A 17591-nucleotide genomic window follows, 5' to 3' on the forward strand; every position below is an offset into this window, starting at 1 on the left:
GAATCTGGCAGAAATTAAAAATACTATTAATCAAATGCAGTCAAAACTAGATGCTCTGACGGCCAGGGTAAATGAGGCAGAAGAACGAATCAGTGAATTAGAGGATGGGTTAGTAGAAGAGAAAGCTAAAACGGAAACGTGGCTCAAAAAAATCCAATCTCAAGAATGTAGATTACAGGAGATTACTGACTCAGTGAAACGTTCCAATGTCAGAATCATCAGCATGCCCAAGGGGGTGGAGAAAAAGAGAGGTCTAGAAGAGATATTTGAACAAATTGCAGCTGAAAACTTCCCTAATCTAGCAAGGGAAACAAGCATTCGTGTCCAAGAGGCAGAGAGGACCCCATCCAAGCTCAACCAGGACAAACCTACGCCACGGCATGTCATAGTGCAATTCGCAAATATTAGATCCAAGGATACAGTATTGAAAGCGGCCAGGGCAAAGAAATTTCTCACGTACCAAGGCAAAGGTATCAGGATTACGTCAGACCTGTCTACAGAGACCTGGAATGAGAGAAAGGCTTGGGGGGGCATTTTTAAAGCTCTTTCAGAGAAAAACATGCAGCCAAGGATCCTTTATCCAGCAAAGCTGTCATTCAGAATTGATGGAGAAATAAAGACGTTCCAAAATCGCCAATCATTAACCAATTTCGTAACCACGAAACCAGCCCTACAGGAGATATTAAGGGGGGCTCTATAAAGGTAAAAAGGCCCCAAGAGTGATACAGAGCAGCAAGTCACAACCGATACAAAGACTTTAAAGAGAAATGGCATCATTAAAATCATATCTGTCAATAATCTCTATCAATCTAAATGGCTTAAACTCTCCCATAAAACGCCACAGGGTTGCAGATTGGATAAAAAGACATGACCCATCCATTTGCTGTCTACAAGAGACTCATTTTGAACCCAAAGATGCATTCAGACTTAGAGTAAGGGGATGGAGTACCATCTTCCACGCAAATGGACCTCAAAAGAAAGCTGGAGTAGCAATTCTCATATCAGATAGACTGGATTTTAAACTAGAGGCCATAGAGAGAGATACAGAAGGGCACTATATTATTCTTAAAGGAAGTATTCAACAAGTGGATATGACAATTATTAATATATATGCCNCATGGATGCCAAAATCCTCAAGAAGATCCTAGGTAATAGGATCCAACAGTACATTAAAAGGATTATCCATTATGACCAAGTGGGATTCATCCCTGGGATGCAAGCATGGTTCAACACTCGCAAATCAATCAATGTGATACATCATATCAACAAGAAAAGACTCAAGAACCATATGATCCTCTCAATTGATGCAGAAAAAGCATTTGACAAAATACAGCATCCTTTCCTGATTAAAACCCTTCAGAGTGTAGGAATAGAGGGTACATTTCTCAATCTCATAAAAGCCATCTATGAAAAGCCTACTGCAAGCATTATTCTCAATGGGGAAAAGCTGGAAGCCTTTCCCTTAAGATCAGGAACACGACAAGGATGCCCACTCTCGCCACTATTATTCAACATAGTACTAGAAGTNCTCACAAATCTATTAGTGTGATAGATTATATCAACAAGAAAAAAGCCAAAAATCATATGATCCTCTCAACTGATGCAGAAAAAGCATTTGACAAAATACAGCATCCTTTCCTGATTAAAACCCTTCAGAGTGTAGGAATAGAGGGTACATTTCTCAATCTCATAAAAGCCATCTATGAAAAGCCTACTGCAAGCATTATTCTCAATGGGGAAAAGCTGGGAAGCCTTTCCCTTAAGATCAGAGCACGACAAGGATGCCCACTCTCACCACTATTATTCAACATAGTACTAGATGTCCTTGCAACGGCAATCAGACAACGAAAAGGGATAAAAGATATCCAAATCGGCAAAGAAGAAGTCAAACTGTTTCTCTTCGTAGATGACAAGATACTCTATATGGAAAACCCAAAAGATTCCACCCCCAAACTACTGGAAGTTATAGAGCAATTCAGTAATGTGACGGGATACAAAATCAGTGCTCAGAAATCAGTTGCATTTCTATACACCAACAATGAGACTGAAAAGAGAAAATAGGGAATCCATCTCATTTACAATAGCACCAAAAATCATACGTTACCTTGGAATTAACTTAACCAGAGACGTAAAGGATCTATATCCTAGAAACTATAGATCACTTTTGAAAGATATTGAGGAAGACATAAAAAGATGGAAAAATATTCCATGCTCATGGATTGGAAGAATTAACATAGTTAAAATGTCCATACTACCCAGAGCAATCTACACTTTCAATGCTATCCCGATCAAAATACCGAGGACATTTTTCAAAGAACTGGAACAAATAGTCCTTAAATTTGTATGGAAACAGAAAAGGCCCCAAATCACCAAGGAAGTGTTGAAAGGGAAACACAAAGCTGAGGGCATCACGTTGCCGGATTTTAAGCTGTACTACAAAGCTATGATCACAAAGACAGCATGGTACTGGCACAAAAACAGACACATAGACCAATGGAACAGAACACAGAACCGAGAAATGGACCCTCGGCTCTTTGGACAACTAATCTTTCATAAAGCAGGAGAAAACATCTGGTGGAAAAAAGACAGTCTCTTCAATAAATGGTGCTGGGAAAATTGGACAGCTACATGCAAAAGAATGAAAGTTGACCACTCTCTCACACCACACACAAAGATAAACTCCAAATGAATGAAAGACCTTGACGTGAGACAGGAATCCATCAAAATCATAGAGGAGAACATAGGCAGCAACCTCTATGACATCGGCCAAAGCAACCTTTTTCATGACACATCTCCAAAGGCAAGAGAAACAAAAGATAAAATGAACTTGTGGGACTTCATCAAGATAAAAAGCTTCTGCACAGCCAAGGAAACAGTCAAAAAAACTAAGAGGCAGCCCACGGAATGGGACAGTATATTTGCAAATGACACTACAGATAAATGATTGGTATCCAAGATCTATAAAGAACTTCTCAAACTCAATACATGGGAAACAAATAAACAACACATAAAATGGGCAGAAGATATGAACAGATACTTTTCCAATGAAGACATACAAATGGCTAACAGACACATGAAAAAATGTTCAAAATCATTAGCCATCAGGGAAATTCAAATCAAAACCACACTGAGATACCACCTTACGCCAGTTAAAATGGCAAAAACTGACAAGGCAAGAAACAACGATTGTTGGAGAGGATGTGGAGAAAGGGCTTCCCTCCTACATTGTTGGTGGGAATGCAAGTTGGTACAGCCGCTCTGGAAAACAGTGTGTAGGTCCCTTAAAAAGTTAAAAATTGACCTACCCTACGATCCAGCCATTGCACTACTGGGTATTTACCCCAAAGATACAGACGGAGTGAAGGGCCATATGAACCCCAATGCTCATAGCAGCATTGTCCACAAAAGCTAAATCGCGGAAGGAGCCGTGATGCCCTTCAACAGATCACTGGATTAAGAAGGTGTGGTCCATATATACAATGGAATATTACTTGGCTATCAAAAGGAACGAATTCTCAACATTTGCTGCAACGTGGACGGCACTGGAGGAGATAATGCTAAGTGAAATAAGTCAAGTAGAGAAAGACAATTTTCGTATGGTTTCTCTCATCTATGGAACATAAGAACTAGGAAGATCGGTAGGAGAAGAAAGAGATAAAGAAAGGGGGGTAATCAGAAGGGGGAATGAAGCATGAGAGACTATGGACTCTGAGAAACAAACTGAGGGCTTCAGATGGGAGAGGGGTGGGGGAATGGGATAGGCTGGTGATGGGTAATAAGGAGGGCACGTATTGCATGGTGCACTGGGTGTTATATGCAACTAATGAATCACTGAACTTTACATCAAAAACCAGGGATGTACTGTATGATGACTAACATAATATAACAAAAAAAATTATAAGTGAAAAAAAATACTAAATACTGCCATTCCCTCAAAATATTGCTTAGAGGTAACAAAATAAATTTTTACAAGAAGGATGTCCTCTAGGTTTCATTGTTAAAGCAATAAAAAGCTTGAGGACCAAAAAAAAAAAAAAAATTTATAAATAAGCAAACAGCTGGGCTGACTGCTTAAAAAAAATAAACAGTCTCCAGAGGATTATAACCAGATCCAGAATCTATACAATATCCAAAAGGTCCCAAATACAATCCAAAAGTCACTGAACATACAAAGAACCAGAAAAATGTGATTAAGTCTCAAGAGAAATGCCAATTCTTACATGATCCAGACGCTGAATTTTTAGCTATGTTCCCTGAGGTAAATACAAATGAATGCAAATGAAAAGATAAAAATTCTCGTAAGGAAAATTAAACATAATTAAAAGAACATAAATAGCAATTTTAGAACATTAAAATACCAGAAATTAAAAATTCATTAGATGATCTCAGTAGCAACGTGGAAATGAAAGAAGAAACAATGAATGTAATGGTAGATAATAGACATTATCAAATCTGAAGAACACAGAAGAAACACAAGGGAAAAGAGCAAAGCTGCAGCAGTCTGTGGTATAATAGGAAGACCTAACACATGAGTTACTGGAGACACAGAAGGATGAGAAAGCAGTTGGAACATAAAATACAAGTGAAGAAATTTTGGTTAAAAACTTCCCGAATTTGGTGAAAGACATTAATTTACAAAGTCAAGATGTTCAGTGAACCCCAAACAGGATAAACTCAAAGAAAAGCATGTGGAGATACCTCATAATTAAACGGCTGCTGAAAACCACAGATAAAGAAAAATCATGATTGTATTTACATGATATTCTGGGAAAAAGTAGAAATTCAGGGACAGAAAATAGGTCAGTGGTGACTGGCAGGGGGCGGGAGTGCTAGGGGTGGGGAGGAATAACCTCAAAGGAGCATAAGGTAACTTTTGGGGTGCTAGAGTTATTCTTTATTGGGACTATGGTGGTGATTACAAGACTATATGCACTTTTCAAAACAGATGAAATTTACTCTATGTAAGTTATACATATAGTAATGTATCTGTTGATAAGAAACAAAGTACACCCTACCACCTAGATAATTTTCTTGATAAAAATATTCAACCTGAAAAAAATCCTTGGGAAACAATCAAGCCAATCCAGAATACGACATACTCCACAAGACTACTGGCGTGGAATCTTCAAAGAAAAGTCTCACCAAAAAAATGGCTGACTGCTCCAGATTCAAAGAAACCAAAAAGATACAAAAATCAAGTATAATGCATGAATTCTATCTAGTTCCTTGATCAGAAAATAAAACAAGCAATAAAAGACTTCAAGACAATGGGGCACCTGGGTGGCTCAGTTTGTTAAGAATCCAACTCTCAATTTCAGTTCAAGTCATGATCTAGGAGTTGTGGGATTGAGCCCTACCTTGGGCTCCATGCTCAGCAGGGAGTCTGCTTGAGATTCTCTACCTCTCCCTCTCCCTCTCACATGCACACATTCTTTCTCCTAAATAAATAAATAAATAAATAAATAAATAAATAAATAAATAAATAAATAAAATGTTAAAAAAAAAATCTTAAGACCCAATTGGGAAAATGAATGCAGACTACATATTAGGTTAAATTATTCAATTAGCATTAATTTCCTAATATGATAATGATGTGGCAAATGTCTTTATGCTTAGGAGATACACAGTCCAATAATTAAGCATTGATTATACTAAGGAAGTATTTAGGGGTGCTGAGTCATGATTTTTGCAAGTTAGTTTCAAATGGTCCAGGAAAAACTATGTAGGGAGAAGGGGGAATGGAGAAGAAATAAAGCAAATGTGGCAAAATGCTAATAACTAGTGAATCTAAATTAAGAAAAACAGAAATTACATTACTCTGAAATCAAATGCTATATAGTTACCTCCTTTATAATCTGAAATCTTGTAAGAACCTCTTCTTCGACACCTTTAATTTTACTCAAAGCAGTTTCATGTCTGAAAAGTAGTTGTTCTCTTTCAACTAAAAAACGTTCCCGCTTTTGAAGTTCTTCAGCAAACTCCTGTTGTGCTGCAGTTTCACACTGTATTAAAATGTCAGAGTCATGTGTTTTTAGAAAGTACATTCACAACTTCTACAAATTATATTTTATTTACTGAGGTTGCAGCTTAATCAAATGGTGTTTAGGACTACATGGGCCCAAGTAAAATCTGGGCTACACTAACAGCTAGACTACCACAGCAAGTAAGCTTGCACAGAAATTCTATCTTGCTGCAAAATGACATGACACCATAGTGAGATTCCATTATGAGGACTCTAGAGAATGTGGGGTCCAAAATGCACCTGTACTATGCAGCATAATCCCCTATTCAGCTTTAATTCCATGCTCCACTTCAACTTCACCATCTGTTCTTTCCCTATACTCTCCACCCCCTCCCCTTCTTGTTCTTCACTTGGGCTAAAAGACTCCAGCCCTGCATTATAGTACTAACCCCAAAGCCACACTGCTCAATACCAATGGAGAAAACTCACACACCAGAAAAAGTTGTACTATTGTAAATTCAGGGAACCTCTACCAGATTCTCAATGCAGTTCAGAAATCATTTTATATTTTCGTGGTTGGCTCGCTCTCTCCTACTCTCCACAGTGCCTATTTCAAACCTTCTCCATTCTTTACTTTGAACATCTCACCTCCTACATGATTCTGTGCAGACAGCCTCATCTCTAACTTCACAGGGAAAATAGAAGACAGCACAAGGAAACACCAACCTCCTGCCCTCAAGACAGGTCTCTCCTTCCCTCCCATTACAAAGGCAGACTCAGGATCTTATTGCCTTCTGCCTTCTTTGGATACTGCTGTGCTGATAATCCCTCTAATATTTTTAATATCTCCAATCTCATTTGAAATGGAGTTGCTCTTGACCATACCCACTGACTGCCTCCCTTTCACAAAATTCTTTAACACTTTTTGTCTACACCTGCTATGCCCTCTGTATTTCCCAATCACTCCTCAATTTACTTCAATCTGGCCTTGGCCAGCATCTCCCTACTGAAATGACTTACCTATTACTACATTTGAAGGTCACTTTCAGTCCTAATTTTATTGAGTCTCTCAAAAGCATTTTATACAATAGGCCCTTTCTTCCAACTTAAAATAATCTCTTTCATTGGACTCCATGACACCACATTCTCCTGGTTTTCCACCTCACTCTCTGGCCACGGCCTCTCAGCCTCCTTTGCAGGCTCTGCTTCCTTTACTGTTATTTAATTACTAATGTTCCTCAGGATTTGGGCTTAAGTCACTTCCCTTCACATCTTCTCATTCTCTCTGCTTACTTCCCTCCACTCAATGGCAAAATTACCATTTATATGCTAACTGCTCCCAACCTACAATTGCTCAGCTTTCTCTAAGCTCCAAACTCAAGTCCAAACTTCCTATTGAATATCCCCACCTGTATTTCAGGTAGCACGAAGTAAACATGTCCAAACTGAATTCAACTAGCCATCAGGGAAATGCAAATCAAAACCACAATGAGGTGTCACTTTACACCCACAGGATGGTCAGAATCAAGAAAACAGATAACAAACGTTGTCAGTGATGTGAAGCAACTGGAACCCTTGTACGCTATTGGCGGGAATGTAAAATGGTGCAGTCACATTGGAAAACGGTCTTGAAAATTCCTCAAAGTTAAACAAAAAGCTACCATATGACCCAGTATTCCACTGCTTCATGTACAATAAAGAGGAATGAAAGCATATGTTCAAACAAAACTTAAACATGAGTGTTCATAGCGGCATTAGTCATAATAGCCAAAAAATGGAAACCCACAAGTCCATCAACTGATGGGGGGAAAAAAGAAAATGTGGTATACCTATATAATGGAGTATTCAGTTATAAAAAGGAATAAAATTCTGTCTCATGCATGCTGCAACATGGATGAACCTTGAAAATAACATGGTGAGTGAGAGAAGTCAGATACTTCACATACACTACGTATGATTCCATTTATATGAGAAGTCCAGAATAAGCTAATCTATGGCCAGAAAATAGACTAATGGTTGCCTAGAGCTGAGAGGAGATAGGTGGGGCGGGGGCTAAGGGGGTGTGGGGGGTTAATGAGTAGAGATATCTAAAGAGAAGGGGGTTTCTTACGGTTTCTTACTGGGATAATGAATATATTGTAAAATTGGCTGTGATGATGGTAGAATAACTGAATATTCTAAAAATAATTGCACACTTTATAAAAATTTAAAAAGAGGACTTTCCCAACATGCGAGGACACAGCAAAAAGATGGCTGTCTATGAACCAGAAAGTGGGCTCCCAACAGATAATGAATTTGCCGGAGCCTTGATCTTGCACTTCCTAGTTCTGGAACTATTTGATGCAGGTTCACTATTTCCTTCAGTGCTCAGCAGGCCACTGTGAAGGTACATCACATTTTCCTTTTTTTGGAGATGGCTCAAGATGTATGGAAGTGTTGAATCACTATATTGTACACTTATATTGAAACTAATATAACACTATATGTTAACTGGAATTAAAATAAAAATTAAAATAAAAACTTAAAAAAAAAAGATTCAGTAGACCTTTCTTCTATCATTTCTGGATGTGGAAGCTTTCTGTATGGGACTAGGCCTCTACTGTGGAAATGCAGCAAGACACCTGCCTTCATCTGTCTCAGTGCCAACAGTTCCTGAGGCAGATATACATAGCCTTGAAAGAAATGAATTCTAGTGCAATCATTAAGAGCCTCCCCACCACTGGTCAACTGTTAACAAAAACGTGCTGGAATTCTTTTATCTCAGTATACGATGAAAGCCAGAAAGTTCTACTATTATGTTTATATTATTTGACTAACAAAGAACCCTAGAATTCTAGAGAATTGAAAATTAACTCCTGGACACAGGGTTGTTATCTCATATACTTTCAACATTCAGATTTGACATAAAAGAAACCAGTCTTTTTGCTCAAAGTCTTGGGTTTGCACCTACAGATTACTATTCTGGTTCGCTTAAAAACATGGTCTTACCACTACTGTCTAAACTCTGAAACATCTTAATGGATTTAATACTCAAAGGCAAAAAAATGCAAACTACAACATCAGTAAGATTGCTATCATTTATGAGGGGAAAGACGACTCCAGGATGTTGCTGATGGGAACGTAAATAAATAGGCACAGTCACTTTGGAGAATGATTTGGTAGCAACCTGCTACTACTACTTCTTATAGGTTAAGGACATTTAAACAGAGCTGTTTGTAAAATATAAACTCCACCTTGTATATTCATACAGAAATAAATAAATAGGGGCGTCCGGGCGGCTCAATCGGTTGAGTCTCTGTCTTCAGCTCAGATCATGATCCCAGGGTCCTGGGATCAAGGACCCCCTTGTCAGGCTCCCTGCTCAGAGGGGAGCCCGCTTCTCCTTTCTCCTCTGCCCTCCCACCCCTGCTCATGTGCTCTCAAATAAATAAAATCTTTCAAAAAAAAAAAGAAAGAAAGAAAGAAAGATAGAAAGTAACAGTGGTTTATTTAGAGGCCGGGATGCTACATGGCAGTTAAAATAAATGAACTACAACTACATTTGCCAAATATATAAATCTCAAAAATATAACAATGAATGAAGCAAGGAAGCTGCAAAAAGAAAACCACAATATGTCATTACTTATGTAATATTTTAAAATATTCAAAGCAATACATATATAAAAATACATAAAAGTGTTAAAACAGGACATAATGGATCCACACTAATTTCGAGGGAGTGCTGAATCCTTGGGAAAAGGAAGAGGATATGGGATGGAAGAAGGCTGTTTCAATTCTAATTGAAGTATTTTATTTCCTTTAAAAATATCAAACAGAATTATTAATAAAATGTTAGCATTATGCAATATGGGCAATGGAAATACAGTTGATATTATAATATTCTCTGTTTTTCTGTATGTCCTAAGTATTTTACAAACTTTTAAAAACCAAAACAGTGCTACCTAGAAAAATAATGCAAATAAAAATATAATATTCATAAGAAAGGAATTACTTCCTACACAAAAATTAAAGTTATAAATCTCAAAAAACAGAATCTTTTTTCCCTCCAGTTTTGGTTCCCTATCTTAAGCAAAAGGTAGAATCATTTATCCAATAGCCAAAAGAATAAACCTGCATTTCATCTTTGGCTAAAACCCTACTGCATAGCTTCCACATCAAAACAATCTCCATGACTTTATGGATCCCTCTCTTAAAAATGTTTAGAATCCACCCACTTCTTTCTATCCCTAAGGCCCTCATCCTAACCCAAGACACCATCAGGATACCCACATCTCTTCACATTCTGCCCTCTCTCTAGATCTCACCTACTGGTGACAGCTTTAAATATCTGTATATAAATGACTCCCAATTTAGACAGCCATCCAAGACATATGTTCTAAATGCCAAGCTGATACATTTATTTACATTAGGTCTCCATTAAAGTCTCAAACCTAATACATTCTAAACTAGAATCTTCATCTCCCTCCCCATATTCATTCTTCCTCCAAGTTGTACAAACCAGAAACGTGAAAATTATCCTAGACACCTATTTTCCCTATACCACATCAAACTCGTAACACAAAGTCTAACCCAATTTACCCCCAAAAGCCCCCCAATTCCACTTCTCTGCCACCACCCAGCCCAAGTTACCATCACCTCTTACCTGCACTATTACGGTAGGATATCCTACGGTCTCCCAACTTCCACACCTATGCCCCTCCAACCCATTGATTTAAGCATACGTTAGATTAAGCAACTCCCCTGCTCTAAAAATCTTTAGTTACCTACTACATTTTCCTTGAATGAATATATCATCATGCTTCTGGGGCTTCTCATACTAGACCATCACAGTCTAGTAGGGATAATCCCCTACTCTTCCTCCAGGGTATAAGTAAAATGATACTTTCTCAGAAGACCTTACCAATCTATCCTAATCAGGTTTCATATTTATTATACCTGAATTATTCACTTAAATTTATAAAATTGTAACTATACGGGTATTCACAATTTATTCTAATAAGCTACGTATGGCAAGACCATATATACTTATCTACTTCTATATATTCAACACTAAGTATGCAAAGGTATGTTAGCAAGTGTTCAAACATCTGTTGAATGAACGAAATCACAATATATGATAAAATGTGTATACGAATGATGACCAACACAACAGAAGACTAAAGAAAATTTTTAAGTTAGGTTCAATTTTTAAGAAAATTTTTAAGTTACTGATTAAACAAGATGAATCCACTGCACTTCATTTTTTAAAAAATATTTGTCTTTATTGTGTTTGCAGTAAATGATATATCTTTACAACTTTGCTTATTCTTTCTTATCTCAGAAAGTATCAGCAAAGGAATCTTCCCAATGCACTATTACTCTGTCACTCATTTGCTTAAAAACCTGTAGTAGCCAGCCTGAGTGTTCTTTCCCCAGGCTGGCAAATTCTGTCTGACAAATCACTCCTTCCCAAAAACCTCCCACCCCCAACTCCTGCCACCTGGAATACCCTTTCCACTCTCCTCCTCTTTACATTTTACCTCAGTCAAGTACCAAGTTATGTCTCTCCCTGAACTGTTCTACAGTGATTTTAGGCCAAAATAATCTTTTTCTGAAATGATATGGTAATATAATCTGAATTATTCAGACAAAATGAGATACTGGAGTCTTTTTTTTAGATATTGGTTTTTTAAAAATGTTTATTTCCTTGTATACAAATATAACACAATTCCAACTAGAACAATTTTGGTCAGGAACTGTGTATTACACATACTTTTACTCCCTTCTGTACTCCCACCTAGTGGACACTTGATAAATACATGAATCACACCCTTTAGAAACAAAAAAATCCCAAAGAAGACAAAGGCCAATGCTCTGAATCGAATTTTGGTGAGAACTGACAAGAGAACTTCTTAGGTATACGTATTTAAAACAATGAATCAGGAACACTACTTCAAAAAGCACACTTTAGGGGCACTTGGCTGGCTCAGCTGGAGGAGCATGTGACTCAGGGTTGTAAGTTCAAGCTCCACGCTGAGTGTAGAGATTACTAAAAAAAAAAAAACTTAAAAAAAAAAATACACTTTACCGGCAGATTTTGTTTTAGTTCTTAAGCAAAGATGGGATGGAAATAAAGAAACAAACACAAAATGAAAAATCTGATATCTAAGAAATACACCTATACATAATAACACCATTTATTTTTTTCCTCAGCTATAAATTTTTCCCTTCAATAACTGTAATAAATTTGTGTTTGTTCCCTTTTGACTTTGTCTTGACACGCTTATCTAAAATAATTAAAATGAAATACTCTGTATTCAAATTTTATAGATGTTTGGTGCTTAGAACATAAATATATCCAAATTCTCGGGGCGCCTGGGTGGCTCAGTCGTTAGGCGTCTGCCTTCTGCTCAGGTCATAATCCCAGCGTTCTGGGATCGAGCCCCACATCGGGCTCCCTGCTTAGTGGGAAGCCTACTTCTCCCTCTCCCACTCCCCCTGCTTGTGTTCCTTCTCTCGCTGCCTCTCTTTCAAACAAATAAATAAAATCTTTAATAAATAAATAAATATATAAATCTGAATTCTCAATTCAGTTTTTAGTTCTTACCTGCAGTTTCTGGTGTATTTGAAATAATTCATCATAGATCTGATTTATCTGATGTGGAAGTATTCTCTCCTTGTTTGGTGTTTTAGATGTCGAACAGCTGACACGTCTCAGAGGGGAGTCACTTGCATTATTACAACATTCAGTCCAATTTCTTGAATTTGGTGCCAAATTAGTTGGCTGGGCAAATGCTAAAAAAGAAATTTAATTATAAAGCTTATTACTTCACAGTTTTAAATATTCACAGACAGAGGACTCTTCAGGAAGAGTTACTTTAAATATAAATTATAGTATTGTTAAAAAGTCTCCAGTACTAAAAACAGTATGGAGATTCCTCAAAAGTTAAAAATAGAACTACCCAACGACCCTTTGGTATTTATCCAAAGGATACAAACATAATGATTCGAAGGGGCACATATACCTCACTGTTTATAGCCAAAATGTGGAAAGAGCCCAGATGTCCATCGACAGATGAATGGATAAAGAAGATATGGTATATATGTACAATAGAATATTACTCAGCCATCAAAAAGCATGAAGTGTTGCCATTTGCAAGGACATGGATGGAACTATAGGCTATTATGCTAAGTGAAATAAGCCAGTCAAAGACAAATACTGTATGATTTCACTCATAGGTGGAATTTAAGAAACAAAACAGATGAACATAGGGGAAGGAAAGGAAAAATAAAATAAGATAAAAACAGAGAGGGAGTCAAACTATAAGAGACTCTTAACCACAGGGAACAAACTGAGGGTTGCTGGAGGGGAGGTGGGTGGGGGGAAGGGATAACTAAGTGATAGGCATTAAGGAGGGCACTTGATGTAATGAGCACTGGGTGTTACAAGCAATCAATGAATCACTAAATTCTACCCCTGAAACTAATACACTGTATGTTAACTAAATTGAATTTAAATAAAAAAAAATGTTTTTAAGTCTCCAGTATTATACGCAGAAAGAATTATATAGCAAATGTGGTACAATGTTAAAATTTAGAAAATCTGTGTGAAGGCCTTAGAAATTTTCTATGCTCTTTCAGCAATTTTTCTGTAAGTCTGAAATTATTTCAAAATGGATTTTAAAGTGCGTGAAAACACTCACGTATTAACTGCCTAGGCCAAGAAATGTAGAGTCACCTCAGAAACCCCTGATCACATTCCTTTCTCTCCCCTAAACCAAACTAACCACTAACCCAAATATAGCATTAATCATTGCTTTATTTTTTAAGTTTTTACTATTTGGGTAAAAATAAAAAAATTTTTTAAGACCTTGTTTTGCCTGGTTTTAAACCTTATATAATAACGTCTGTAATTTATATAATGATGTAATTATGTAATTTCTATAACCTCTTTTAAATATGTTCTTGTATTAATGACAGAATCGGGTTCACAAATCTTCACTATTTTATCCTATTTTCTATTTCTATATTTGAGCTCTTTGTTTACACAGGCGCTCTACAGTCTTGCATATGGCTGCTGGTACACATGTTCAAGAGTTTCTCCGGGTATATGAGCTAACAGCAACATTGCTGGACCACAGGGGACATGTGCAGGTTCAACTGTGCCAGTGATGCCAAACTGCTTCCAAAGTGGTTATATTAATTTACTCTCCCAACAGCAATGGATGAGCAAGTTTCTCTTGCTTCACTTCTTTGCCAACACTGTATTGCCAGAATTTATTTTCTGTTAGTACTGAAAGTGGTTTTAACTTGCATTAGCCTTCCTGGGAACCCTAGCTTTAAAAAAGTGGTCTCCTATTGTACTCCCCATCTTGGACAGAACTTAGGGAGCCAAAATAAAAAAATAACACCAATTTTTAACAAAGAAAAAAGTTTAGGGCACCTGGGTGGCTCAGTCTGTTAAGCTAAACTCTTGATTTCTGCTTAGATCATGATCTCAGAGTAGTGAGATCAAGCCCCACATAGGGCTCTGCACTCCGCAGGGAGTCCACTTGGGATTCTTTCTCCCTCTCCCTCTACTCCCACTCCCCCACATGTGCATACAAGCGGGTGCACTCTCAAATAGATAAACTTAAAAAAAAAAAAAAAAAAAAAAAGGTTTACTTCACTCAGTTCAGCAAATACCCTTAAAGTGAAAGACAGTTTCATTTTTTAAAAGATCTTATTTACTTATTCATTCATTCATTCATTCATTCAGAGAGAGAGAGAGAGAGTGCAGGAGGGGGAGCAGGGGCACAAGGAGAGGGAGAAAGAATCCCAGGTGACTCCACTGGAGCACAGAGCCCTACACCAGGCTGGATCCCAGGACCCTGAGATCACAACCCCAGCTGAAATCAAGAGTCAGATGCCCAACCGACTGAGTTACCCTGGTGGCCCTAAAGTGAAAGACACTTTCACTACTTTGCTTGCCTCTCTAGGTTCCCATCTCACAATTCCTAGCTTAAATATTCCTTAATTATGTCAACTTTTAAATACATTCAACTTTTTTCTTACATTATTCTATATTTTCAATTATTTTTCAGTGGGAAAATCCACCACGTAGCAAGAAACACAACTCCAGGCAGACTTTTCACTTTCCTCAAATGCTGAGATGAATAGGAAGAGGATGAAGGAGAGTGGGAAGGGAGAAATAAGCATGTGTTACACGCAGACAAGGTATACCCAGAAGAGATGCACAAAGGCTATCAAAGGGGTAATACTGTTCTCAAAGTCTTGCAGCCAAGAGGAAGCCATTTCTGGTTGCCTCTTTCCTTGAAATGCTGACAAAACTATGACATGCAGCTACATGCAGAGAGAGTTACTAAAGAAGTGCCTGAAGAAGCTATACCTTAAGAAATCTGGAGTACTATCTTAAAATATTAAAAGATTACTCAAATCTACCACAGTTTTTAGTGACTTCCTAACAAATACTGATATGAAAAAATATGAAGAAATTATAAAAAGTATTCAATTGATTACTAACTTATTTTGATAATTTTGAGAGCATAGGAATACTACTGAAAAATAATGAAGTTTATTTCTCTCTTCTCCTTCAGTCACTAATAAGCACAGTTACTATCTCATGGCTTACAAAAATGCAGAACACAGAAATATACAGACACCTGAGGATCAGCGTTATTACTATGAGATAAACTTTATGTGCTCTACTTGACAAAGCTACTTTTTTTTAAGATTTTATTTTTAAATAATCTCTATACCCAATGCGGAGCTCAAACTTACAACCCTCAGATCAAGAGTCGCATGCTCTACCTACTGAGCCAGCCAGATGCCCTGACAAAGCAACTTTAGGAACTGTTCTAAAATGATTATCTCTTTTACCTTTTTCTATGTCTTTAAAAGATTGTTTGCTTATTTTGGAGGTATTAATTCTATGATCATTCTCAATTAACTCTTCTTTTGTTTCTCGTTGCTTTAAATCTTGAAAAGAATCCAGTTCATCATCTAGGCTTTAAAAAAAAAAAAATCTATCACAGCATTCTGGAAGTTTTCTATAGCATTTTAAAAAAATAAAAATGCTTTTCAAATATTAACAGCATAACAATTAAAAAAAATGTAACAAGTAAACATTTTTAAAAATGGAAAACAAAATGTGGAAAGTAAGTCACTGATCCTAAAAAGTCACTATAGTTATCTTTCTACATATTCCAATGGGCTTAATTTAAAATGACATACACCTGCAGAATGCTCTACAACCGCCAAACTCTTTCTTTTGATTCCTAATACTTCTGTGAGGTAGATGTAACAGGTCCTGTTAGCTATAATTTTAGCTAAAAGAACCAACATTTAACAGGAAGAAACTAAAACCTAAAAAATTTAAATAACTGACACATAACATAACTTGCAAAAGGTAAAGCAGAACTAGAATCTCAGGTGTTCTCTCCAAAAAGATGATCTCAAAGTTGAAATTTCTAGAGCAGTGCTGCTCAAAGGAATATAATTCAAGTCACATAAGGCAATTTAAAATTCTCTAGTAGGGGCGCCTGGGTGGCACAGCGGTTAAGCGTCTGCCTTCGGCTCAGGGCGTGATCCCGGCGTCATGGGATCGAGCCCCACATCAGGCTCTCCCGCTATGAGCCCTGCTTCTTCCTCTCCCATTCCCCCTGCTTGTGTTCCCTCTCTCGCTGGCTGTCTCTATCTCTGTCGAATAAAGAAATAAAATCTTTAAATAAATAAATAAAAATAAAATAAAATAAAATTCTCTAGTAGCCGTATTAAAAACATAAAGACACAAAATTTTAACACTGTTAAACCCAGTATATCTAAAAGATTATTTTAATATATAATCACTGCTAAAAAATTATTAATGTATTTTGCATTCTTTTATCCATCTCTGAAATCCAGTGTATATTTCGTACTCATATTTCAAGTACTCAATAGCCTCCTGTGCCCTGTGGCTACTATGCTAGACAGTACTATAATTCCAGATTAGATCATAACTAGAGATTGTGAAAAAAACAGTCCGATGTCATAAAAACTTTCACAGTTCAAAAGCTTCAAGTTATAACTTGAAATTATACTCAGATCATTTATGATAACAAAAATAATAAAACTATCAGTTAAATATAAGAAAATACTTTCCAGAAATTCATAATTATCTCAAAACAATTTTTATTTTCCTTACTCTATATTCAACCTACCTTATGTTCAAATCTTAAATCCAGATCAACAAAACTACTTTGTGAATGCCAAATAAAATAGTAATAACAATGTTAATAGCACATTTGAATGCTTTTCTATGTTCTAAGCACTGTTCTAAGTGCTTTACATGAATTAAATCATCTAAGTAAAAATGAGGCAATTATATAAAAAATTCAAGCACCCAAATACCAATTACATTAGTAATTTACAAATATTTTCAGCATAGTTATCTTTTCTTCTCCCCATGATTATCTCAACATTTCATTTTGTGTATGTATACATCTTTATGGTTTAACATGATTTCAAAACATTTACCGCTTCTTGATAACCATAGCACCTCCTTCTGCCACATATTTATGGCATTTAATTGTATCTAATTCAGAACTTTATTCCACCTTAGCTTCCACTGTTTTTATACTGGTTTCAGCCACTCACAGCCCAGTACTCTGCA

General features: G+C 36.8%; 1 protein-coding gene across 1 annotated transcript in view; it reads right to left on the reverse strand.

Annotated features, from left to right (window-relative positions):
- CCDC138 (coiled-coil domain containing 138) overlaps nt 1–17591 on the reverse strand; it is a 160299-nt gene that overhangs the window by 138079 nt on the left and 4629 nt on the right. The window contains exons 4-6 of the mRNA XM_034657263.1: nt 15821–15948; nt 12549–12736; nt 5844–6002 (exon numbers count right to left, since the gene is read on the reverse strand). Of these exons, the coding sequence (XP_034513154.1) occupies nt 5844–6002; nt 12549–12736; nt 15821–15948 (475 nt within the window). The remainder of the gene's footprint in view (nt 1–5843; nt 6003–12548; nt 12737–15820; nt 15949–17591) is intronic.

The sequence above is a fragment of the Ailuropoda melanoleuca genome, chromosome 4 (assembly GCF_002007445.2).
Source record: "Ailuropoda melanoleuca isolate Jingjing chromosome 4, ASM200744v2, whole genome shotgun sequence".
In the NCBI taxonomy this organism is placed as follows: Eukaryota; Metazoa; Chordata; class Mammalia; order Carnivora; family Ursidae; genus Ailuropoda; species Ailuropoda melanoleuca.